At 39.2% G+C, this 24,498-nt stretch overlaps 1 protein-coding gene across 2 annotated transcripts in view; it reads left to right on the top strand.

The window, feature by feature from the left end:
* MSH3 (mutS homolog 3) overlaps nucleotides 1–24,498 on the top strand; it is a 121,340-nt gene that overhangs the window by 1,595 nt on the left and 95,247 nt on the right. The window contains exons 2-8 of one of the 2 annotated variants that reach the window (XM_075739476.1): nucleotides 480–603; nucleotides 1,624–1,847; nucleotides 6,042–6,254; nucleotides 7,540–7,656; nucleotides 8,417–8,536; nucleotides 9,798–9,941; nucleotides 10,914–11,080. In XM_075739476.1, the coding sequence (XP_075595591.1) occupies nucleotides 480–603; nucleotides 1,624–1,847; nucleotides 6,042–6,254; nucleotides 7,540–7,656; nucleotides 8,417–8,536; nucleotides 9,798–9,941; nucleotides 10,914–11,080 (1,109 nt within the window). Of the gene's footprint in view, nucleotides 1–479; nucleotides 604–1,623; nucleotides 1,848–6,041; nucleotides 6,255–7,539; nucleotides 7,657–8,416; nucleotides 8,537–9,795; nucleotides 9,942–10,913; nucleotides 11,081–24,498 lie in introns of both variants that reach the window. The other variant, XM_075739475.1, reaches the window with a different exon arrangement.

The raw sequence follows: 24,498 nt of genomic DNA, 5'->3' as shown, positions 1-24,498 counted from the left end.
ACTCTTCTATCATAGGGATGCAGGCCATAGGAAGTAGTGCCTCTCAGAGGTGAATATCCAGTCTCTGGCACAAAGCGGGCTCTGAACTGGGAGAATGAAGGTTTGCAGCAGCCATCTGGTTCAGATACAGGGTGGTAGCGTATCATATGATGGGAAAAATCTATTAAGTGCTGGTTCAGTTCTCTGCCACAGAGGTAGCTCCAAGCTGTCTTTTGAAGCCATGGTAGCTGTGGGTGTTTCTTTTCTAACACAACAGCCAAATTGTTCACAGAGTGCACTGTTTCTCTCCCTCTTGTTGCCTCGAATGTTAGAACTATGTCATCAACACAAAAATGTAGATAGGTAAAATAGTGAGGGATTTCATGTATTGTACATTAATTTTACATTATCTCTATCACATGCTTGGATGCATTATTGTCTTTCACAGAGATGGCAAAGAGAAAAAGTAGCTGAACTTCTTTGTTTAATTTATGTTTCAGGCTTCTGAATTTGGCACAAAAAGGAGAACATCAACTGAAAGCAGTGAACCCTGTGAAAAGAAAACTAAGGCACGACAAATTACTCTAGAAGACATCTGTAACCCACTGAAGACTCAGGATAAAAGTGAGTTGACTGTAAACAAACCTTCAAGCATTTATACCCAATAAATAGTTTTTCATTGCCCAATGTAAAAAAAAAATTGTTGGATAGTTTAGGAACTGTCTCTTGAGTGTAAGACATATTTCTGAAGAGCCATTATAAGCACACTAGCTGTACTGTTAAAGCACTTTTCTGTGGCTCAGAAGCTAGGTATTTGACTCTTGCTCCAGAGTTGCTCTGCAAATCCCCTTCAGTTGTCTCAACTTTAACAGGTTGTTTAGTCATTGCAGTCCAGATGCCCAGGCAGAAATGCTACAACAGTACCTTTCCGTGTTGGTTTAACAGTCTGTCTTTTAGACTTAGACTGAAGCATGACTGACACCTGAAGGTTGGTGGTGTCTGGCCTGTAACTGGGAGACCTAAAGGCTATCTCAAAGTAAATAGTTCTAATGCGATGCTCCTAACTGTGAAATGTAAGCCTCTTAATTGCATTGAAAATGCCTGTGTTCCATCTGTCTTTTAACCAATAATTTAACAAATTCACAACGCTAGTAGAAAAACAAATCAGTGAATATAAAGTTCATTACACTTACACTTCATTGAAAAGAATTAGTCTCTATAATTTTTTTAAAGAGAATTATATTCAGTTTTGTGGGTGTGATGGTTTGAAGTATATTAAGACATCATCAACTAGCAACACTGTCTGCTTAAAAACTGTACTGAAAAAGTATCATTCGTTTTCCAGTATTCTTGGCTAATTTTGTGGCTTTGCACTTATGAGTACAGAAAATAATTGTACTTCTTTTCCTATGTGTGAAGAAGCATACAAGTGAAGAGTACTGATTTTTCAGGGAAGTTAACCATGATTACATGCGCAATTCTGTCAGGCATGTGACAGAAATGCAATGGAGAGGAGAAGGAATGTAGGGGAAAGAGAGACAGAGCAAAATGATTGCATTCTCTGTTTACTGATGTAATTCTAATAAACATTCTGTTTTAGAAAATAAATTACTAATATGCTTTTGTTGTGTATTTTTACCGAAGAAGAACATCCGAAGTGTGAAAAGTCCCGTGTGTGTTTGCAAACTCTAGACAGACTGAGAGAATTCTCCAGTGATTCAGACCAGCAGTATAACAGAATCCGGGAGGATAGTTTTCCAGAGAGAGAATCTCTGATTTTGGAAAAGTGTCCGAGTATTATTGGGAGAAGTTCAGATTTGAAAAATCCTCTTCAGTCTTGGGATGCTAGCCCAAAGGTTGCTCAGAAGGTACGTAGAGTTTTGGTCCAGTGCTGTGTAAATTACTTTTTATGGTTTAAAAAAGCAAGTTTTGGCACAAGATTCCTTTTGTGGTTTTTGTGTTCTGTCATGAAATAGTACAGCAGTGCCCAACAGACCAGTGTTTCTGTACAGATCATAGAATCATAGAATGGTTTGGGTTGGAAGGGACCTCAAAGCCCGACTAGTTCCAACTGCCTGCCATGGGCGGGGACACCCTCCACTAGCCCAGGTTGCCCAAAGCCCCATCCAACCTGGCCTTGAACACTGCCAGGGAGGGGGCGTCCAAAGCTTCTCTGGGCAACCTGTGCCAGTGCCTCACCACCCTCACAGGCAAAAATTTCTTCGTAACAGCTAATCTAAATCTCCCCTCCTTTAGTTTAAAGCCATTCCCCCTTGTCCTGTCACTCCATGCCCTTGTGAATAGTCCCTCTCCAGCTTTCCTGTAGGCCCCTTTAGGTACTGGAAGGCTGCTCTAAGGTCTCCCCAGAGCTTTCTCTTCTCCAGGCTGAACAAGCCCAACTCTCTCAGCCTGTGGAGAGGTGCTGCAGCCCTTTGATCATCTTCGTGGCCCTCCTCTGAACTCACTCTGTTAGGTCCATGTCTTTCTTGTACCAGGGCCCCCAGAGCTGTATGCAGTACTGCAGGTGGGGTCTCACAAGAGCAGAGGGGGAGAATCACCTTCCTCGACCTGCTGGTCACGCTGCTTTTGATGCAGCCCAGTATACAGTTGGCTTTCTGAGGTGCAAATGCACACTGCCGGCTCATGTTGAGCTTCTCATCCACCAACACCCCCAAGTCCTCCTCCTCAGGGCTGCTCTCAATCCATTCTCCGCCCAGCCTGTAGCTGTGCTTGGGATTGCCCTGACCCATTGGCAGGACCTTGCACTTGGTCTTGTGGAACTTCATGCGGTTTGCACAGGCCCACCTCTCCAGCCTGTCCAGGTCCCTCTGGATGGCATCCCTTCCCTCCAGCATGTTGACCGCACCACACAGCTTGGTGTCATCAGCAAACTTGCTGAGGGTGCACTCGATCCCACTGCCCATGTTGACGACAAAGATGTTAAACAGTGCTGATCACAATAACAACCACTGAGGAGTGCCACTCATCACTGGTCTCCACAGATGTTTTCCTGGAACTCTTAGCATAGTAAGCAGAATGCCTCTTACAGTTCCTCAGTGATATCATTGAAAAAAGCAGTAATGAGAGAGCAGAAACACTGGCAGTGTATCTTGTGATTGTGAATGAACCTATAATATCATAATAACAAATGTTCTGTGTGGCCCTTTGCTCAGCTTTCTTTCAGTTCTATCAGTTTTGATACAGGCTGTAAAATTCCTAACAGGCTTTCTTTGCAAAAATATGATTTAGAATTATTATTGAGATGTAGCTTAATTCAGTTGCTAATAAATCTAACTACTAAAGATTTCACTGGGGTTTTTTTATCTACAGAAGATATGGGTAGCTCCCATGAAGAATTATCATGATACCTATGATAGAAGTTGATAAGAATATAGTACTACCTTGATTCTCATTTTACTATGGGGCTAATTAACATTAGTTAATTGGTTGGTTTTTGGGCTCACCTCGCTCAGTTTTGAAGTATTCAAGTCCAAAAAGGCATCTCATGGTTTACTTGGTGGTGGTGCATTGGGACTCAACTGCTCTTTAATAAAGCTTTGCGTCTGGCTTTTTGAAGGAACGAGATTGTATGAAAGGTTGTATATGTTATATGTATATGTCTGAAGGTCATGAACTTAAACTGGGGTGTCTAGGTTGTGTGAACATGAGATCAAAATAATAGTGAAGCGAACAGCTTGTGGCAAGAGATTGCTGTTGTGAGAAGGGATTGAGATTATGTGGGTGTGGTTCATTGGAGAACACAGAAAACTGATTCCTTCTCTGTCCTTCTTTTTCAAACCCTTGTCTGTCTGGAACTTGTTAATTTCTGACCCTTTGTCCATCCAGTTGCATTGACAGCAGATGCTGCCTCTGCTAGTTTAATCTATAAATCATACTTTAGCATGTCTCTCAGATGTTTGAGAACCAATTCTAGATGCTGAAATTATGACAGGTATGTGTTTCACATGTGCATATATGTGAAACGTGCATATATGTGAAACATGCATGGGGAGTATTTTTTTATCTTAGTGACTTTCTCTTCTTTTGCACTGGAGGCAGCATGTGCCTGGCATAGGTTGCCAATTAAAAATGTTTATGTCACAGTTAACTGCAGTAGAAGGGCGTTTGGTGAGCGAAGGCACGTGCAACTCACTCTCCACCAAGCTGTGGGCCTAAGATGGTTGTTTCTGTAGAAATTCAGGTTTCTCTATATCTTTAAACAGATGTGTGTGTTAATGTTGCATGTATCTATTCCAAAGTTGGTTTCCAATGCACTAACAGCGGTGTGCTTTTTATAGCAGTACTGCCACTGCATATTCAAATACTTAGATGCTTTTCGCCAAATAGCACTTGAGTCTGGTTGATCACAGATTGTCTGTGAGAATATAACAGCTCTTAACTCTCCCCTCTTAGATCACGAGGAAGGTCAGCTTTAACCATGTGCAGAGAAACTCTGCAAGCAAAGTAAAAGTAAAGAGCAATTATTTCTTTCTTAGTGTACTCAGTAGATACTGAGGACTCATGACCGACTTGACAAAACATTACTATCATCTTTCTCTGTAAGACATTTACTGAATCTGTGCTGGCTTGATAGGTGGGGAACGGCTGGCCTGCCTTCCTTGGAATGGCTCATCTTAGATGTTTGTGTCTTGCTTTTTTCTTAGAGTTATAATCTTTTTATGTGAGTAATTTTCCTCTAAATTCCTTGAGCTGTTAACTTACTACCATCTCAACAATTTAACTTCCATGTGTGTTTTTACTTCTTTTACTCCAAGGCTCGCACAGGCCTTGGATCAAAGACCACTGAATCCTTGGGCTGAGGATTTTGTGGTAGAGGCATCTAAGCTCCTGGGACCATCTGAGTTCTAGGCATGGTACAGCTTTGTGCCTGTTGTCTGCTTGTCAAATGGGTCGTCCCTTGATTGTGTGCAATTCTAAGAATTTTGCAATTCACAGTTAACAATACAGCTAAGTGTTCTTTTTTCCCATTGCTTTCTGACTGCATTCTTTGTCCATTCCCATGACCCAAAGTATATGATTTATACTATATCTGTGTTTCTTCTGAGTTACCATTGCTTCTAAACAGTCTGTTGACTTTGTTCCTTGTAATCTAGATGGGACAGTCATTAGAAATTGAAGTTTACTGGGTTTATTTGCAGATACAGAAACTCACAGCACAACCTGATGAATTGTGTTTTGTATACTCATAGGCTTTAAAAATTTTGTATTTTTTTTAACTTATTTTATGATAAAATACTTGATATTGTGATATAAGTGAGAAGGAACTTTGCTGTAAGTGAAACGTATCTTACCACTGTTGTTCACTGCACTTCTAAAAGACCGAATCCGTCACCCTTCTTACAATACAGAACAAAACAAAGCTGTAGAGCTGAAGTTGCTTGGCTAGCATAAGCTACATAATGTCATTGTCAGTGATAAACCACAGAGAGAGTGGGCTCAAAGCCTTAACTGTCAAGGGTTTTAAGAAACTGTGATATAGATTTTCTGTGTTCAATAATAAATTATTTCGGGAGGTTTGCTGAGCTTATGTAGGAAGGGCAGGCTGGAGAAGAAAGACAGTTTTGGTGCTTGAGACAGTGAACTGAGACTTGTATTGAATTGGTTTATTTCTTGATTTACTGTGGATTTTTGGAACATCATTAATCTCTCTGTGCTGTAGTTTCTCATCAGTAAATTGGAGTGGTAATTCATCCTTATTTTTTTATCTGGCCAGTTTAGACTGCCCAGTCTTTGCAGCCTGTGCGTCTCTTGATATGTTTTGAGAGCTTGTGATGCAATACAGATCTGATTTCAGCTGAAATGTCTACGTACTGTTGTAAGGCAAGTCAACTAATTGATGCAAAGTCTTAGAATTTCATGACATTTTAATTCCTTTGAATTCCAAATAAACTGTATTCTGTATATCCTACTTTAATAGTTTTGCTGTAGTTCTTGGGGCTGTTTACTGCAAGAACTATCTTCAGCTCTACGGTCAGTGTAAGTCAAGGTCTGCAGGGGCGATTGATCATTCCTAACTGTACTTTTCCATCTTTTATTTACAGGAGGAGTTACACTGTGATCTTAGTCAGTTTTCTGCATGTCTTAAGTCTTCTGAAAATACTCAAAATATTTCAGATACAAATCTTAATAAGAGAACCAAAAGCATTTACACTCCACTAGAACTTCAATTCATAGAAATGAAGAAACAGTATAAAGATGCTGTTTTATGTGTGGAATGTGGATACAAATATCGCTTCTTTGGAGAAGATGCAGAGGTAATTTTTGCCACAGTTATGGAAAGATACTTGCATTATGTTAGTGTCTTACTAGGTCTATGGCCATTTCCAGAGGAAGGTTTCTGGGAGGCATAAATTCTGTGGGTTTTTTTTAATACTTGAAATCAAGATGAAAAATCTCTGCATGCTTAAACTGAAGACTATCCATGATGCATACACTTTTTGCCAAAGTAGCATTTATTATTTTGTAATCATATGGTAGTGCTTGTTATCCTGCATTTTGAGAACTTAAGGTGAGATCATAGAATAATTACTTGTCAGAGTTAAAGCTGAAACACTTTCCTTTCAGAGAACCAAAACTTTACTAGGAGTGTTTCAGTTTGGAAGATAGTGGTGGAATTAGTGTAAAAGTAGATGAATATAGACAGTATAGCCTTGATGCAGAGACCATCTTGAATGCATGTTCAGATGCAGCACCTACACATGCCAGATCTGTAGGAGCTGGAAAGGACTTGCAATGAACATAATTTTAAAGTGATGTTTCATAAATGGTTCATAATGGGTTTTTTTTCATTATCTGTCCCAAAATCATTGCTACTAGTTTAACCTTTGATCTGTGCTATTCCAATACTTAAGACCAGTGAGAAACTTTGATAAGTTACTGGGAATTATTTTTCCTGATCAAATTTGTACTGTGTAATTTGTCTGCTAGTTTGCTTTCACTGTGTACTCACAGTCCAGAAATAAAAATATACTATGCAGGTAAACAATTCAGTGTTTGCTGTTCCTGCTTAAGACCACTTTCCCTAGTCGGTGAACACCTACCTTTTTGCCGAGGGACAAAAAAGTAAATACAAATCATACATTATAAGGTCACATTTTAGCAAGTGTTGTTACTCTTTTGTATGAAGCATTTAGTTTCCACTGTTGTTTGTTATTGATTGTTCAGCATTTTAATTGTTTAGCTAGCTTAATTCCATCTTTATGACTGCAGTTAAAATAACTCCATTCTTTCTGCATTTTTAGTGTTGTGAAAATTATTTGATCCTTTGTTGAGCAGTGTTGCAGAATCTATGTGTGCTGTGTAGGTCATTTGCCTCACCATGGTAAAGATCAAGGTGCAGTGTAATAATCTGACATGTGAAGTCTGCGATACTGAAGCCCCTGTTTAAGACAACATACTGGGACAGGAAGGTGGAGGGGCTCAGCTTTCTGGGGTTTTTCCTGTAACGTTTTCCTTCTTAATTGTCCATCTGTGTTGTCATAGAGATGAGCTCCCGTATTGCATTTTGCACTATTGGATGACTCTTCTTGTACTTTGCAGATTGCAGCTAAAGAACTGAACATTTATTGTCATCAGGATCATAACTTTATGACTGCCAGTATACCAAGTCACAGACTATTTGTCCATGTGCGGCGACTTGTAGCAAAAGGATATAAGGTTATCCCTGGCTTTTGTTAAATTACGTTAAGTATAGAATAGTACTGAAATAACTTGCACTTACTGTACCAGAGTCTTATTTCAACTGAAAAGTGGGAAACTCATCATCACCTGTTTTTGTAATTAATATGTCTAACTTTTCTTTGTTTCAATTTCTCTATTCTGGTGAAAGTCATGAATTTTAAGTAGATTCGAGCTTCCTCCATTTTACAGAAAAGTATCTTCATGCTTTCTAGAACAATTCTAGAACAATTTTTCTCTCAGTTTTTTATCAAGTCTTTGCATTTGATAAAGAGGAATTTATATGTTCGCTCTGTTTTATTCTTTCTCACATCCTTGTTTTCCTTATCCTAGCCCATATTTTTTTCTCTCCTTTCCTTCCTGTTGTTGATCCCTGTAATTCTGTGGCTTTCTGTTGGTACCTCTTTTTTTTTCTTCCTATGAGAAAAGAACTTGTTGAATTTAAATTGATTGCAGGAACCATTGTCTGGCAAGTGGTGAACTCTAGCTAAATTGTTTCCAAATAGAAAGCACTGGGGCAGACATTGAGAGGGCAGTTAGAAGTGGATAGAGCGTAAGGAAACACAGTGCCTTTTAGTCTCATTAGTAGGATTGATGCTAGCCTCTGCCCTTGCTGCTCAGCTTTAATGATGCACTTGCTGTTTGTACATCTTAAAAGGTCACCAAATTTATAAAATTAAAAAAGAGTAGTAATTTATTATCAAAAAGCTAACTTTGTTTCTTGTCTGTGTGCCTGTAGGTTGGAGTAATAAAACAAATGGAAACTGCAGCACTGAAGGCTGCTGGGGAAAATAAAAGCTCTCTTTTCAGCCGGAAACTGACTGCTCTCTACACAAAGTCTACGCTTATTGGAGAAGATATCCTTTTCAAACAAATTTGGTTTCAGACTCTAATCTTTGGTGTACAAGAGGCCGTAATTCTGGTATTATCACCTAGATGGAAAATGAGTAGCTAGTGGCTGACATAAGAGTGGTAGTAGGAAATAAAGTTCCTTTAATTTAATGTTGTGGTAAAAAATCATGTTGGCTTTATAAAGAATTTAATCTCTTCAGGGCTTTAGGTTTGTTGTGAAATGGCAGAGCTTATGTTTGCTGTAATTGCTTTCTGAAGTCAGAGAGTGGATTTCCCAAGTCTACAGTTTTCTGTAGGTCTTGTTTTCATCAGATTGAGAATGCATAGCATTAGTGATTCAGGAGGGTGTGAAGGAAGAAGAATTGACTGTTTGGTGTCAACAATTTGCTTTCAGTGACAAGAAGGTGATAAAATCAATGGACTCTTAAAAACTAGTTAGGTAGTTAACTCCTGACTGTTGTAACAAGAAAATGCAAAAACCAGATAGAAACAGCTTTTAACCAGTGAAGTTATCTTCATAATTTCTTTCCTCCCAGTTTTTGTTTTCCTATGTCCTGCTTTAACTACCTCATGTTTTTTTCTCAAACTAGTACTTACTAGATACCAAGAGCTAAAAAGGTTGTTAAATCTGTGAGGTTGGATTTAAGGAGTAGATCAGGGAAGCAGATAACATAGTCCTGAGATTTTGTTGGAAAACTTCTAGTGTACTTACTCTCTTGTAATGGTTGGCAAACTCCATGAAAGCAGGGTCAGCAGTATGACCCAACCTGGTGGATAGATATACAGCAAGTTTTCAATGCAACTAACCTAATGCTTCTGCTAAGGTATAGACTTTTGTTTAGCTCAGGGTATTGCCTGCTTTTCAGGCTGCATACCTAGTGCATTTAGTTTTTTCTGTTAAGTACATGTGGTTTCTGGATATGAAGTCAAAATGACAAGGTGGAGCAGCCTGTGTGCATAATCAGCTGCTGGTTTAACTTTTGACGTAGCTGCTCTTGCTTGAATGGGGAGACCCACAGACATAGTTAAAGGTGGCTTTTGGATGCGCTGATGAAATCTGTGCTTCGTGTAATTACCTGTCCTGCAAAGACAACTGCTGACAGTCATCTGAAATTCATTAAAATTATAGTAGGAGTCAAACTAATAAAAGTCAAGTTGACCTTTGGTCAAGAAGGCCCAACACAAAACCTAGTTGAGAAGGACTTAGATCTAGAAGGTGAATAGTCCACCAAAATCTGTGTACTATTTTTTTTTAACATTTGTTACATGTGAACCCTTTGCTGAAGCTACATGATTCTGTAGATGTTGAAGACGTGACAACAGATGTCCCTGATAACTACCTCCTCTGTATCTGTGAAAATGGAGAAAACCTAAAAGACAGGAAGAAAGGTGACATTGTTATAGGCATTATGGTAAGTTAGTTTCACAGGGGTTGGGGTTTTTTGAGGTGGTGTTTTGTTGAGGTTTTTTTGAGAGGTGGGTGATTATCTTCTTAAATTCATGATTGTTCTGTCTTTTAGATTTTTTTTTTTTAATTGTAACAAGATGCAGTTTAGGTAAGATGTCATCTGTCTGTGACTTGTGATGACTTTATATTTGAAAACTACAGAAAAGATCTGGAGTTGGTATTTGAATATTCTGATACTGTTTTTGCTGCCGTATCACTTGGAAACACAGCTGTGTTTTAACCAAATACAGGGAAATCATTAGTTCAGATGCTTTACTAACTTTGAACATTTTTAGGGTCAATATTTTAAAAAGCTTGTGAGCACTTCTTTGCTGTTAAAATACTCTTCTTTAGAGGAAGAGGGTGATGCTTTCTTACTGGTTACACTTCAGCTACGTATTCCCTTTTATGGTGAAGATTAAAACCAGGATTGTTTAACTGGCAAAACACAGTGATAACTGAAGCCCAGTCTGCTGGTAATTCATTAGTTTAAAAGCATCTTGATTGTGCTTGTATTTGAATGTCATGCTGCAGCTGGGAGAGAAAAACAAAAGCATGTGCTAGGATGACAGTTAGTTTCCAGGCTGAATTGCATGTACCTTCCATAAACTTCCAATTACATAGATTTGCCTAGTCATAAAAGTTGAGCAGTGATGGACTGATGTTAACAAAAGCACATTTACATTTTTAAGGTATTGTTATCATTTATCAAGACAAAATTGTGGTAGTCTTTTGAAGTTGTTACCATATCATAGATTTGAAAAACACAATTATATTTTTTGTTCTGTCACTTTCACTAAGCATGTGGGTGCTATATAATTTTGTGCTATACACCATAAATTTTCTTTCTGGCTTAACAATTTGAGTCACCGAAACTGTCTCTGAAAATTTAAATATTCAATACATATATACTTTTTTTTTTTTTGTTTAATTGCAGGCAATTCAACCAACTACCGGAGAAGTAATTTTTGACAGTTTTCAGGACTGTGCATCTCGCTTAGAATTAGAGAGTCGGGTTTTGCGCCTGCAGCCAGTTGAAATAATACTTCCATCTAGCTTGTCAGATCAATCTGAAAAGCTCATTAACAGTATAACCTCCATGAGGTATGTTCTGTGGGATTTTGTTGTTTGGGTTTTTTTTTCCTTTTTAATTACAGCATAGCTATTGATAGCATTTAGATGCAGAAGCAGGCATGGATGTGTAATTCTGTAAAGGCCCATTTGAGAATGGCTGTAGTTTGCTGCTGGGTTTAAAATTCCCCAAACCCCACTGAGTTCTAGGCACTCATTCTGATGTAGTATTTAGACTGAAATTCATGGCTTCTATCTCAGGCCTGTGAAAGATTCATGCACCTAAACATTTGATGTTTTCATTTAGATCATCTTGCTCCCGTGCTCCCTATCATGTGATCTGTTGAATTTATTTCAGAGTTTATCTTTGGGATCTGAAAGTGGTGTTATGTGGCTGTTTTTCTTGTTTGTCATAGTCTTAAGATCTCTAAAAGGCATGAAAATTTTTCTGTTAATGTAGATCGGTATAGAAAACCTCTGCAAGTGGTATTTCATTCTGTTTGTCCTATTGCACTGTCTTGAACTTGGATACAGACTTGGAAGTATTGTGACTGATTGTCTGTTTATATTTTGAGTTCTCTTTGTGTATTTCAAGAGTAAATTTGTCACGTTTTCTATACCAGTTTTACTGTGGAATAAAGACAGAATAGGATGTAATTTGCAGGATGATAGATGAAGGACAAAACAATCCTCTTGTTATGAACATATGTAGTGAACTTGTGAAATCTTGCAGATGCAATTTTTGTAAGAAAATATCGGTTTCTCTTTTTTTTTTTTTAAAACCATGTGGCTCTGGGCTGTAGAGAACTAGCTTAGAGCTTTGCATTCCTATTTTGAATGAACTAGTCAGAAAGGATAGTATTTTTTTGTGTGTTAACAAATCTGGAGCTAAAGCAAGCCAAATAGAAATGAATTATTACATAGGCAAAGTTTTGTACTGGGGGGAAGATACAAGTATCATTACCCTCCCTTATTGTAAAGATAGACAAATGCATCATGGTCACATGGAAGGTAGCCTCCTGACAAGACAGGCAACTCTCTCCCTTGACTACTTTTCATAAACTCTGCCCAAGATCATCTTGTAGCTTCCTTTCATGCTCCAGATGGCTGAGCTGCTTAATCAGTCTGCTCCACAGGCATTCCTTTCCCCACCTGCTAGTGTAAACCTTTTTCATCTCCTTTTATTGAAAAAAAAAAAAAAAAGTTGACATGAAGTGATGAGTAGGCAATCATCTCATGAGGAGAAGCTACAGGAACTTGCACAAATATTGCTGTACTCAGCTATTAAACCTTCAAGGGTATGTATGTGTGAGAGGCAGGACTGAAAATAATCTGATTTGGTGTTAGGCATCTTAGGAAAATGTGGCTTGTGAAAGTGGTGTATTCATCATTGTTCAGTGGTGGTGTGATGCTTACGCTTGTAGTGTGTGCTTGTCATACTAGGCTCTTCTGTTCCCTTAGCTTATGTATGGACTGCAAAGCCATAAAGAGTTGAAAGGTCAACTCTAATTAGAAGTACTAAGCAAGCAATATCAACGTATTTCCTTGGAGTAAAATGGCTTGGTAAGACTTGGGCAGAAAAAATACCAGATGAGGAAGTTACAAACCTCTTCCAATTGCCAACAGATACACATTTTTGCCTTGCTAATCCTTTTACTTTGATAACTTTCTTTTTTGCAAATCAATTCTATAGGAGTATGCCCAAAATACTTCTAACTATACCATGATGAAGATTAACAATTCTTATTTTTGTTTGTTTTGGGTTTTTTTGTTGCTGGTGTTGTGCACTGACAGTTTTGTGGAAGTCAGGTAAAACGATGTACTAAACTGACAAAGCAAGTACGTTTTTTGGAAATAAGTATTTTAGTTGTGTGTTAAGTTGTGTGTGCAGGTTTGAGAGAGCGATGGCATTTTTTTCTGTTTTTCTTCTTTTTCTTTTTATTTTTTTTTGGTTCTGCACAGCTGAAAATGTTAGTAACTTCTCATTTCTATTATGAACAAAAAATACCACACATTAGCTGATTTTCTGAACAGATATTAGTTTGTAGGTTTTTCCCCTTTCTGGTAATTTACTGGGCAGCTCTCCACCCTCAATATCCTTAATTACATGGCAGTGGTAAAAAACCCACATTACTTCAGTACATTTCAGTAGCCTTATTTCAAAACGAGTTCTTCATGGATTTTCTTGTATCAAATATTTAACCACTAGAGGGCCCTGAGATATTTAATATTCATTTAAGTGGTTCTAATATGCTGTTTTCTTGTGCTTTTAGCTAGGCTCCTGTTTTTATATAATTGCTTTTGTACAGGCAGTAATTTTATTTTAATGTATATTGAGTGGTCTAAAGTATTCAATTTTGGTTATGGTCCATTACGTGGTAATTTCATTCTTTGTCTGCTTTTTTCTAATAACTTCTGGTGAGAATCATCTGTTAGATGGGAAAGCTTTCATTTCTATAATTTTTTGAAGACCTTTCTGTCTAAAACCATGGGAACTAGATCTTGTGTTTCAAGAAGGCTCTTCATCTCTTTGTGTACTTATAATGCAGCAGAAACCCACTGAATTTATAAAAACAGGGTACAGATGGGAGAGGAAAAAAACAATAGTCCCAGGAAGTGTACAGCTTGGAGTGGTTAGGAGCAGAGAAGAGAAGGCCCTTTCTGCTCACTGCATGCCCATGTCATGTAAGAATTGCACCAGAGGTTGTCTGAGTAACTTGGAGGATGATTTAGTTTTGGATATTGCGTATTAGAATGTCACACTGAGCAACCAAGGTGATGTCCTTGGTCTTCTCCAGCACAAAGAGTGTGCTGATGGTTATTAAAAAAAAAAATAAAAATTTAGACTAGATAAACCACTGCAGCTTTATGAGAGCAGTCATAATCTGGTTTAGTGCCTGGTTATGTTGACAGAGTTGAAAGCATCTGTGTGCTTTCCTTCAATTTGTATAATTTTTTTTTAAATATACAGAGACCAAATATGAATATTATATAGTGGTGTGCACATCTCTCTGCCTTTATTCTACAAAAATAAAACATACATACATAATGTACATATTTCCTCCTTATGAAATGCTGTGCTTCCCTCTTCCTGTTCTCGTTGCCACCACAGCTATGTCCAGGCTCAGCTATGTCATTCACACTATTTACTGATGCTTCTATTATGGTATTGTGTACGTTTTCACGGCCAAATTTACATCAAAGGAACACCCATCACAGAAGGAAAAAAACAACTGAGTGGCAGGGTGCTGCTGTTCTAAATTTGTTTTTATCAGAAACAAGAGTTAAATAAGTTACCAGAAAGGTTTTAGTGTTTTAATCTGGTTGATGGTCACCAAGAGCTACTACTTAAGCCTAAGGAGTACTTCATTATGGTAGAAATTATTTCTGTGGATTAATGTAAAATAGTTGTAAAACAAGTTTTGAGTCAGAAATGAAAGTGCAAATAAAATACATAATGGAAAGTGGCCTCATCACTATCACTGTACTACATAAAACTTTAAAATGAAAAGGTTGCTTATTCTGCAGACAGTGGAGAAAATAGTTTTATATGTTTATATGTAGTTGTAAACAGGGTCTCGCAATAGGAAGAATGAAGCAAATTTTACAATAAGTTAATAAGTGACTGAAGCAGCAGCAGAGATGTTTTAAGAACTGCCTAAGAGCAGCAGTTTGAGCTGTGCCCAAGAAAGCAGTTTGCAGTGGAAGTGGAAGATTTGGTCCTGGTTTTGAAGTTCTTCATGTCTAAGTTAGGCATGGACATTAATGAAATAAGCAATAAGCACAGCTAAATGCTACTGTAGTAGAATTACTTAGCTGTTTGTATGATTTGTTCATACAATGGAGTTTTAATTCAGTTAGTACAAAGCCATTTTAGTTAAATTGCATACTTGGGGGGGGTGGGGTGGGAATCCTAGCCTTAATCAGTAGGTATTTTACCACTGATTTAAATGAAGTTAGACTCATCCATCTTTTTTAAAGATTTTGCCTAACCATTTGGATTCAGTGGTGGTGTGTGCCAACCTGAGTAAGCTTTAAAAAAATAAATATTTTAATTTGTGGTGGAGATTTGTGTTACAAGTCACAAACTTTCCCCTTTGGTAATTTAAAAATCATGGAAGCAAATGTATTTAAATGTGAAGCATGGTTTCACGTTCATTTGTTTCTAGCATGGTGCTGTTTCAGGTGGTAAATGAAGTACTCCTATTGCCAATGTTATGACAGATATTGTCCATAAAAATTAATATCTAGAAAGTAGTATTCAAGGACAGATACAATGACTACAAAAGTACTATTTAAGGACACTGAACTGGAGGTCAGTTTTGGTGGAGAGCCTTCCTTCAAAAGTGAAGAGTAAGTTAAAAGTAGGTTACAGAAACACGGTCAGAACAAACTGTTCTGTTCCCATACCACTAGTAACATGTGTTTGCAAGTGCTGTCCTGGCTGGAGGAAAATCTTTTAACAGTTTTAGTTTCCTTCTTTCTAGAAAACAAAGAAAACATTCTTGCCTTCAAAAAAACCCTTTTTTTCAGGAGAACGCTGCGTTTTGTACTCCAAGCTCAACAGTACCCATCCTCCTTAACATATTGACTGTTTTAAAAGTTTGCCTGTACTGCCGATCTTCTTGAGATAATTTTTGAGGCTCCTTTCCCTTTTGGTTGTTTTTGCTCTTCTCATGTGCCCCTTTTCTGATTTCATTGAAAAACACACTTCTGATTCATTGAAAAAGTCCTTAAGAGTGCCCCAGTGCTCCTCTTTGTATTATTTTCCACTTGCCTTCTTTATGTACTATTTTATTCTGTAGCATTCTTTGACACCATGTAAAAAACTCACTGATCACAAGTATTTTACTTTCAATAGAAAGCATCATTTCACCCAAGTCTGCAATTCTGCACTGTTCTGGGTTTTTTACATGTCTTGTTAGATGTCTGGCCAACAATCTAAAATCAGGATTTCCTCTTGTCTATGCCCACAGATTTTTCGCTTTATTCTGTTTGTAGAGCATAATGTCTTTCTCCTATTAGTTTGGGTCTGTAATCTGGGAGGCAGTTTTGACACAACCTCCATCATGCACTGCTTTGTTTAGTCTGCAGGTGGGTCTGTTACTTGTTCCCCTGTAGTATGTCTAAGATTTTTTTTTTCCTTCTGATTTTGGTATTCAGATGTCTCTTTTCACTTGAGTACTGCAGTATTGTCTTTGGCTTGGGCTTTGCTCCCTGGAATTGCTGTCTCTTTCAAATCATTAAGAACTAAAATCATCCTCGCTGCTTACTGGTACGATCGAATTACTCCTGGGCCGAATCTGTCAGGTAGCTGATTCTCCATCATTACAAGCAATGCAGGCCTTTTTCCTTTGTGTTTAAGGACCTCTATAAATAACATTTCAAGCTCTTTCTGCCTACGCTAAGTCAGTGCAATGCTGATATCCCCTCTGTTTTAGCTGTGACTTCTGCCTTTAACTTCGTATTAGTTGTGGTCTCTTGGGCATTGCTCCACAGGTGTGTTACTCTCTAGTTTCAGCCCAAAGCATTAGCTGTGGCATAGCTGCTGGTGGTATTTGACTGCTGGTTGGATGTTTCTTATCATCCTACTCCGCAATTGTAGTTCAACAGAAATCAAGAATAAGAGATGCCTTTTGGATTGTTGTTTCAGTATGTGTGGTACCGTAGCAGAATACAGCAGTGCTTTGGGTTCCTTGAAATGGCAAGTACAACTGTCTTTGTAAGTTAACTTGTAGAAGGTATAGGAGTGAGCTATAGCTGATTTATTACATGCATTGGTCAATAGAGCTATTCATTGCTAATTACTCTTATGGATAGAATTACAGATTTATGTCATCAGTCAGGGAGTATAAAGTCAGCTGAACTAGTGAAGTCTTGTCAATGAATATAAAATGCTTTCAGTTTTGTGGATCTTTATATAGCTGATGGTTGCTCAGATCGGAGGATGCTTTCATATAGTTGATATTGAGAATTTTTTTTTAAAAGGGGAGCAATTGATTATGCATATATTTATGTGGTTCAGCTCATAAGGTTTGTAGGTGAGCAAGGACACGAAGGCTTGTAGTGGCAAAAATAAAACACAAAATGATTACAGCGAGAGTAAAAAGTATTGCAAATGAAATTGCTGATCAGAGGAGTGAAAAGTATCTAAAGGGTTGGTAATCATAAAAACTAGTGGTTTTGTGGTTTGTATAGCTTATAATATTCCCATGGATTTTTAAGTGAAAGGCAAGATGTGACAAACATCTTGAGAATGTTTTGTATAAAAGGACGCTACAGGCGGTTGAATTTGCAGCAGGAAAAAGCAAGTAAAGTACAAAAACAGCATGTGAGTTATTTTCTGTAAATACAAAACCCAAATGCATCACTGAACAGATGTTTACTGACTAAAGAAGCTTTTTGCACTGCTAATAATCCAATTCGTGGCCTGGGCAACTCAGCTGTACAGAGAGCTGCTTGAAGAATATTGGTCATGTCATAGCTCACTGGTTTTGGATAGACAGAGGGGAAAAAAACCCACAATGGTATTATCAAATCATGTAATGATGTGAAAGAATTGCTGGGCAGGATTTTTTGCACTTTAATCTTGTTGCAGTCATGAAACATGCTGTTTTCAATATCGTAGTTCATTATTGTCTTCTATGGCATTGCAGGTGAGGGAAGCATGAGGCTTAAATCTCTTTTGACAAATTGCTTATGTGTAAAGTCTACTTCTTTACCATTGCTTCCACAGGTTGGGACACAACACAAGCATATGGCATCCTTCAGATGAAATCACTGTTTCATTTTGAGTGCAGAGTTGTCACTAGAAAAACATGGGAAGGCAGTTGCGAAGTACTGTGTCTTAATGTGGTGCAAAACACTTCTCTTAACCTGGATGATATATTGGATGAAAAGTGTTAACATAGCTTGTTACAGTAACAGCTGACCTTTGCAGGCCTTGCCCAGCCCATGTGTTTTTGTAAATTCCTCCAGGCAAAAGCGAAGATGCATGCCCTGATAAGCCTCCCCAGCAGTTCGTACCTGGTTCAAAGGTACATTATTTTTCATGTGATTGCAAGCAGCATGAAAAACATGCTTTGTTCAGGAGTTGTATTTGTGGCCTTTTTGCACTGATAAGTGATATTGATGGTTTTGGCTTTTCCAGAAAGAGCCAGAATTTATTAAATGAAGAACAATTAAATTGATTTTGATGCTTGTTCAATTTCTTACTGTCAAAAATTTAACTTTTTAATTAGTAAAAACCCACCTAATTGAAAGAAGCAGGAAAATTTAAAGCATTTGTTTTAATGTTTTGGCTCCTGTCGTGGTTTAGCCCCAGCCAGCAACTAAGTACCACGCAGCTGCTTGCTCACTCCTCCCTCCCTTATTCTGTACCATCTACGTCATGCCCAGATCCTACACTTTCCAATTAATCACCACCAGTTTTCCTGTCTTTGAGATATATATATATCTCTTTACTTTCTGGCCAGTTCATGATCACTTCCAGAAGTCCTGGGCGATTGGGGTTTACTATTCGAGCCTGCTGTATGATCAGTGTGACCCACTCTACTACACGTGCCTTCAGTTGCAGGATGTATAGAGGGGATGCTGAACATCCAGCCCAGCACTGGCATTCAGGGTGCCAGGAGGAGCTGTTCTTCAGTATCAACCACCTCTGAAGCAGCTTGAACCCCTTCATATGCTGCCAATGTCTCTTTTTCAGTTGATGTGTAGTGGGCCTCAGAACCTCTGTATCCCTGACTCCAAAACCCCAGTCAACCTCAAGTCTCCCCTGGTGCTTTCTACTAGAGACTTCAGGTAGGGCCATTCTCCCTGGCTGCAGTGTAGAGCACATTTTTTACATCTGGTCCTGCTTAGATTGGCCCAAGGGCCACCGCATGAACTATTTCCTGTTTAATTTGTTCAAAGGCTTGTCGTTGCTCAGGGCCCCATTTGGAATTGTTCTTCTTCTGGGTCACCTGGTAGAGAGAGCTTTCAATGAGACTGTAATTTGGAATATGCATCCTCCAGAAACCCGCAACGCCTAAGAAAGCTTGTGTTTCCTTTTTGTTAGTTTGTGGACACATGGCTGCTATTTTGTTGATTACATCTATTGGGATCTGACAATGCCCGTCTTGCCATTTGATTCCTAAGCACTGGATCTCCTGTGCGGGTCCCTTGATCTTGCTTTGGTTTATGGCCAAACCGGCTTTCAGAAGGATTTGGACTATTTTCTTCCCTTTCTCTGAGACTACTTCTGCTGTGTTGCCCCATACGATGATGTCATCAATGTATTGCAGGTGCTCTGGAGCCTGCAATCCAGTGCACTCTGGATCAGCCCATGGCAAATGGTGGGGCAGTGTTTTCCCCCCTGGGGCAGTCGGTTCCCAGTGTACTGGACATCCCTCCAACTGAAGGCAAACTGTGATGCGCACTCTGCCACCAAAGGGATGGAGAAAAATGCATTAGCTATATCAGTTGTGGTGTACCACTTGGCTGCCTTGGACTCCAGTTCATATTGAAGTTCTAGCATGTCTGGCACAGCAGCACTCCTGGGCGGTGTGACTTCATTCAGGCCACGATAGTCTACTGTCAGTCTCCACTCTCCATTGGACTTTCACACTGGCCATATGGGACTGTGAAAGGGTGAGTGAGTTCTGCTGAGCACTCCCTGACCCTCCAGTTGATGAATTAGCTTATGAATGGGAACCAGGGAGTCTCGGTTGGTGCAGTATTGCTGCCAGTGCACAGCTGTGGTAGTAATTGGCACCTGTTGTTCTTCAACCCTCAGCAGCTCCACAACAGAAGGGTCCTCTGAGAGACTGGACAAAGTAGACAGTTGTTTGGTTTCCTCAGTTCTGAGGCAGCTATACCAAAAGCCCACTGGTACCCTTCTGGGTCCTTAAAATACCCTCTCCTGAGGTAGTCTGTGCCCAGGATGCACGGAGCCTCTGGGCCAGTCACTATGGGGTGTTTTTTGCAGTCATTCCCAGTTCGACTCACTTCTGCCTCCAGTACGGTCAACTGTTGGGATACCCCTGTCACTCCAGAAACAGAGATGGGTTCTGTCCCTTCATAGCTTGATGGCATTAGGGTATGCTGTGCACTGGTGTCCACTAGAGCCTTACACTCTTGGGAGTCTGACATGTCAGGCCATCGAATCCACACAGTCCCTTTCCTCCACCTGCCTGGAGGCAAAGCCTCTCTAATCCTGGTAATCGTATTCGTTACTCACTTGTAAAAATGACTTAGAAGTCCCTTGAAGAGGACCATAACTAAGATCCGGCCTTCCACTCTGGGCAACTGTCCACTGGAAACTGGAGCAGCATTTTTCCTGGAAGAATCCCCTTTTGTGATTGTTTTTCCTTGCAACTCATGTACATCTGTCTGTAGGGTTGAGGTATGTTTTCCATCCCACTTCCTCATGTCCTCTCCATGGTCACACAGGTAAAACCACAGGGTGCCTTGTGGTGTGTACCCTCTATATCTTCTTTCTTGAGCAGAGGAATGCTTACTCCTAATAGCTGAGATACTAGTCTGTAGAGGTGGGGAGTAGGATATATTGTCTTCAAGTTCTTGAACCTTCCGGGACAGTTTCTCCACACCCAAGACAAGGAAGGAAGACTTTCTTTGTATTGCTGGAGCCAGGCAGCCACTTCATCCACTGTTGGTGCCTCTTCACCTTTCCAGTCCGTTACTGCCAGTGAGCTGGCACTGGTGCACTCTGTACAAACCTCTGCCACATGGGTCTTCATGGACTTCTCTTGGACTTCATCTGGATCTGTTATTATCTCAACCCTTCATGCCCCACGTTGCGCACCAAAAAGGACCGACGTGGTTTAGCCCCAGATGGCAGCTAAGCACCACACAGCTGCTGGCTCAGACCTCCCTGGCGGGATAGGGAGGAGAATGGGAAGACAAAGGCAAACCTTATGGGTTGGGATAAGGACAGTTTACTGAGACAGCAAAGGAAGAGGAAAATAACAACAATACCAGTAAAAGAATATGCAAGGTGGATGATATACAATGCAGCTTGCTCACTGCCCAGAACTGATGCCCATCCCATCCCTGAGCAGTGACTCATCCCCAGCCAGTTCCTCCGCTTATAGACTGAGCATAACATCATATGGTACATTTGACTAGTTTGGATCAGCTGTCCTGGCTGTGTCCCATCCCAGCTTCGTGGGACAATTAACTCTATCCCAGCCAAAAAAACAGGACAGCACCTATTATTACAGGATAGATCAGAAACTGCAGGAGATAACATGCAAGTAATTATACTTTTTGTCATCCTCTCTGGTCATTATGATGTTACTTGCTTATTTCTCCCAGTATATATTTATATACTGTTGACTTTTAACAGCAGCCGTCGAAATTTCTCCACCAGGGTACTGAAGCTCACCATGAGAAACTCTAGGGGGAGCCTGGAGCTCTACATGTTTGTCCTCCAGGAGGTGGCACCACCATGCTGCTGGTCCTGGTCCCAAGGAGGGAGGGGGTGAAAGCAATCAATTAGTAATAATTAATTTTCCCTAGATATATGCAAGAAAAATAATTGTGGTTCATCAGGTGACTTGGTAGAGAATGGTAATGAATTCCCAAGTTCAACAATCCTAATTTGAAGGAACAATCCTCATTTACATTTGAAATTTTTTTAACTTGAGATAGAGGTCATTCCTCTGATAAAAAAATTTTCAAATAATCCAAATTCCATTGTTATTCTGATGTGATTCATATTAGTAATTTAATTTCTGTTTTTCAGATAATGGAATTATCATTCAAAGAAGTAAACATTTGCTAATGGATGTTTGCTTTCTTGATAAGCTAGTACAGATGTTATACATACTGGAGATTTACATTAATAGAGCACGTGATTATATCTGACAGGCTTGTGTAAATTGGAGGGTTGTACAATTGTCAGTATAGCAACTGCATAATGTACTGAAGTGAGAGGAGGGAAGGCACGCACACCTGCACATGCTTAAAACTGGTAATTGTCTCAACTGTATTAAAGTACAGATAGAAATGACTTGCAAAAGCATTGAATGTCCCAGTAATTCTAACTGTATGGATCTTAGGTAGTGCTCCAGTCTTTACTGTAAACCAGCCACTTGTTTATGTGCTTTGAGGTGACTAGAACAAAAGGTAACCTGCTTTCCTTCTTAAACATAGCCAAACCCCAAACATAACTGGCAACTCTGTTTGAGCTGAAAGCAAGTTTTGAATGAAAGTAAAATACTTCTTGAGTGATCCAGTTACATCAGTACTTTGCTGTTATAACTCCATACTCTAGGCTGTCCTGCATGTTGGCCGGTCCATGGTAACTTCCAGTGTGCATGTTCTGTGTTTTAAATGTGAAGGTAACTTGTCTGTTTTCATTGAGAGGCAAAATAACTGGACCGTTGTACGGGTAAGTGCATGTGTACAGTTTCATTTATTGTGGAGGAGCTAACATATTACGAAGCAGCATATGTTTGTCTGATGCCAACTGACAACCAGAACACCAGTTGCATGTTTTCCTTTGTTCCAGGTATCAGTGAAAATGCTGCAGTAACCTACAGCTAGAGTGCACGCATGCAAGTGGAGAATAAGTCTTAAGGTCTTAAAGCTGGCGTGCAAATTTTAATTTTAACAGCCTGTGAATGTTTATTGGTGTATTTGTTAAAGTCCTAGCATTTTTTTAAATAACAACTTCTTTTTTGTAATTTAGTCATCTTTGAAGTTGACTTGGGACCTAAATCTTTCCCTGTGGAACAATGGCATCATGGACACCTTGGATGTGTTAGTTTCTCAGACATTACTTTTTCCTATGTTTCCTGCACTCATTGTTAGCGGTAGGAGTTAGAAATTCAGCAATTTTAATCAAAACAAGGTAGTGATGTGAGACAAGTATGGGAGGGAGAAAGACTGAAACTGTCTGCATGTTTGATATGCAGATAGCAGTGGTGTTAGAGTGAGGAGAAGAGTAATGGTCTTGTAATGGTGGTTCCCAACTACTCCTGAATCAGGGAAGAGAGAAGAGCCATGAATATATTTATTTTTCATAAAAAAGAAATATATTCATTTTCTTAATTTTGAAGAGAATGAAACTGAAACTTGTTTTTATGTGCCATTAATCTACTGAACTGCAAAAGGGAACAAGCTTTATCTTTCAGGCTATCTTTAACAGTTTAATTTTGTACTTGACTGGCTTACAACAGTTGTCTCTTAACAGATGTTCTTTTTGATGTATGGTATAGGTAAGAGGCTTTCAGTAAATTACAGTTGTGAAGAGTGTACTTTAAGCATGGACTCTTCCTCTGGGAATCTGAAATAGTAAAAATGATTGTTAGAAATTTGTGCTTAAGTTTGCTTCTAAATCTACATGGATATTTTCTGAGTTCTTACTAAAGATTTTGAAATCATTGCTATGGTAATTAACTTTTCTAGTACAAAGCTTAGTGTACAGTATTTGTAATGTAAAAAGGTTTCATGTTTGTATATTTGCTTTCCATTTACATGAGAGGATCTTTCTGCAGAGGCAGATGTATGTACTTAAAAACAATTTCTAGCAAATAAACTCTAATCTATTCCCCTTCCTATTTTATGTTGTGCCTGTCTCTCTTGCTGCTTCTCAGGTGGAAGATAACTGTCTGCCCCTCCATCCCTTCTGCCTATTCTTTCAGAACTATGCTACCTGTTTTCTTGGATCTTTGCCACCTCTTCATGTCTCTGCCTTTTTGTTTCCTGTATCTAGGGTGCTCTTATCCCTATCTCCAGTAAGATTTCAGGCACTCCTTGCAAAAGACTGTTCTTTTCCTCCACATACCTCTATACAAAGTCATGACTGACAGGGACCTTAAGATGGAAAGAGAAACAGCAGCTCCCTAGGGAGGACATAAGTCAGACCCTTCTTTTCTTCATCTTTCTCATATGCTAGTGAAGTGCAGGGTTTTGAGAAGGTAGGATAACTTTCCTGGAAAGCTTCATTGGGATTTTTGTACTTCCTACCATCTCACTGCATGTCTTATACTGCTTTTGGGCTATACATTTTCCTTTTTACTAAACACATTTTGTTAGGGCTTGAGAAAGAACCAACAGAACACTGTGAAGAGCAAGGTGGTATTCAAAGAATCATAGAATAGTTGGGCTTGGAAGAGACCTTTAAAAGTCATCTAGTCCAACCCTTCTGCAATGAGCAGGGACATCTTAACTAGACCAGGTAGCTTAGAGCCCTGTCCAACCTGACCTTAAATGTTTCTAGGGATGGGGCATCTACCACCTCTCTGGGCAACCAGTTCCAGTGTTTCACCACACTCATAAAAATTTCTTATGTCCAGTCTAAATCTACCTGCTTTCACTTGAAAATCATTGCCCCTTGTCCTGTCGCTACAGGCCGTGTTAAAAAGTCTCTCTCCATCTTTCCTGTAGGCCCCCTTTAAGTATTGAAAGGCTACGATAAGGTCTCCCTGGAGCCCTGAACAACT

Source organism: Balearica regulorum, chromosome Z (genome assembly GCF_011004875.1).
Source record: "Balearica regulorum gibbericeps isolate bBalReg1 chromosome Z, bBalReg1.pri, whole genome shotgun sequence".
Classification (NCBI taxonomy): Eukaryota; Metazoa; Chordata; class Aves; order Gruiformes; family Gruidae; genus Balearica; species Balearica regulorum.
This window is presented reverse-complemented; position numbering and strand designations above follow the sequence as displayed.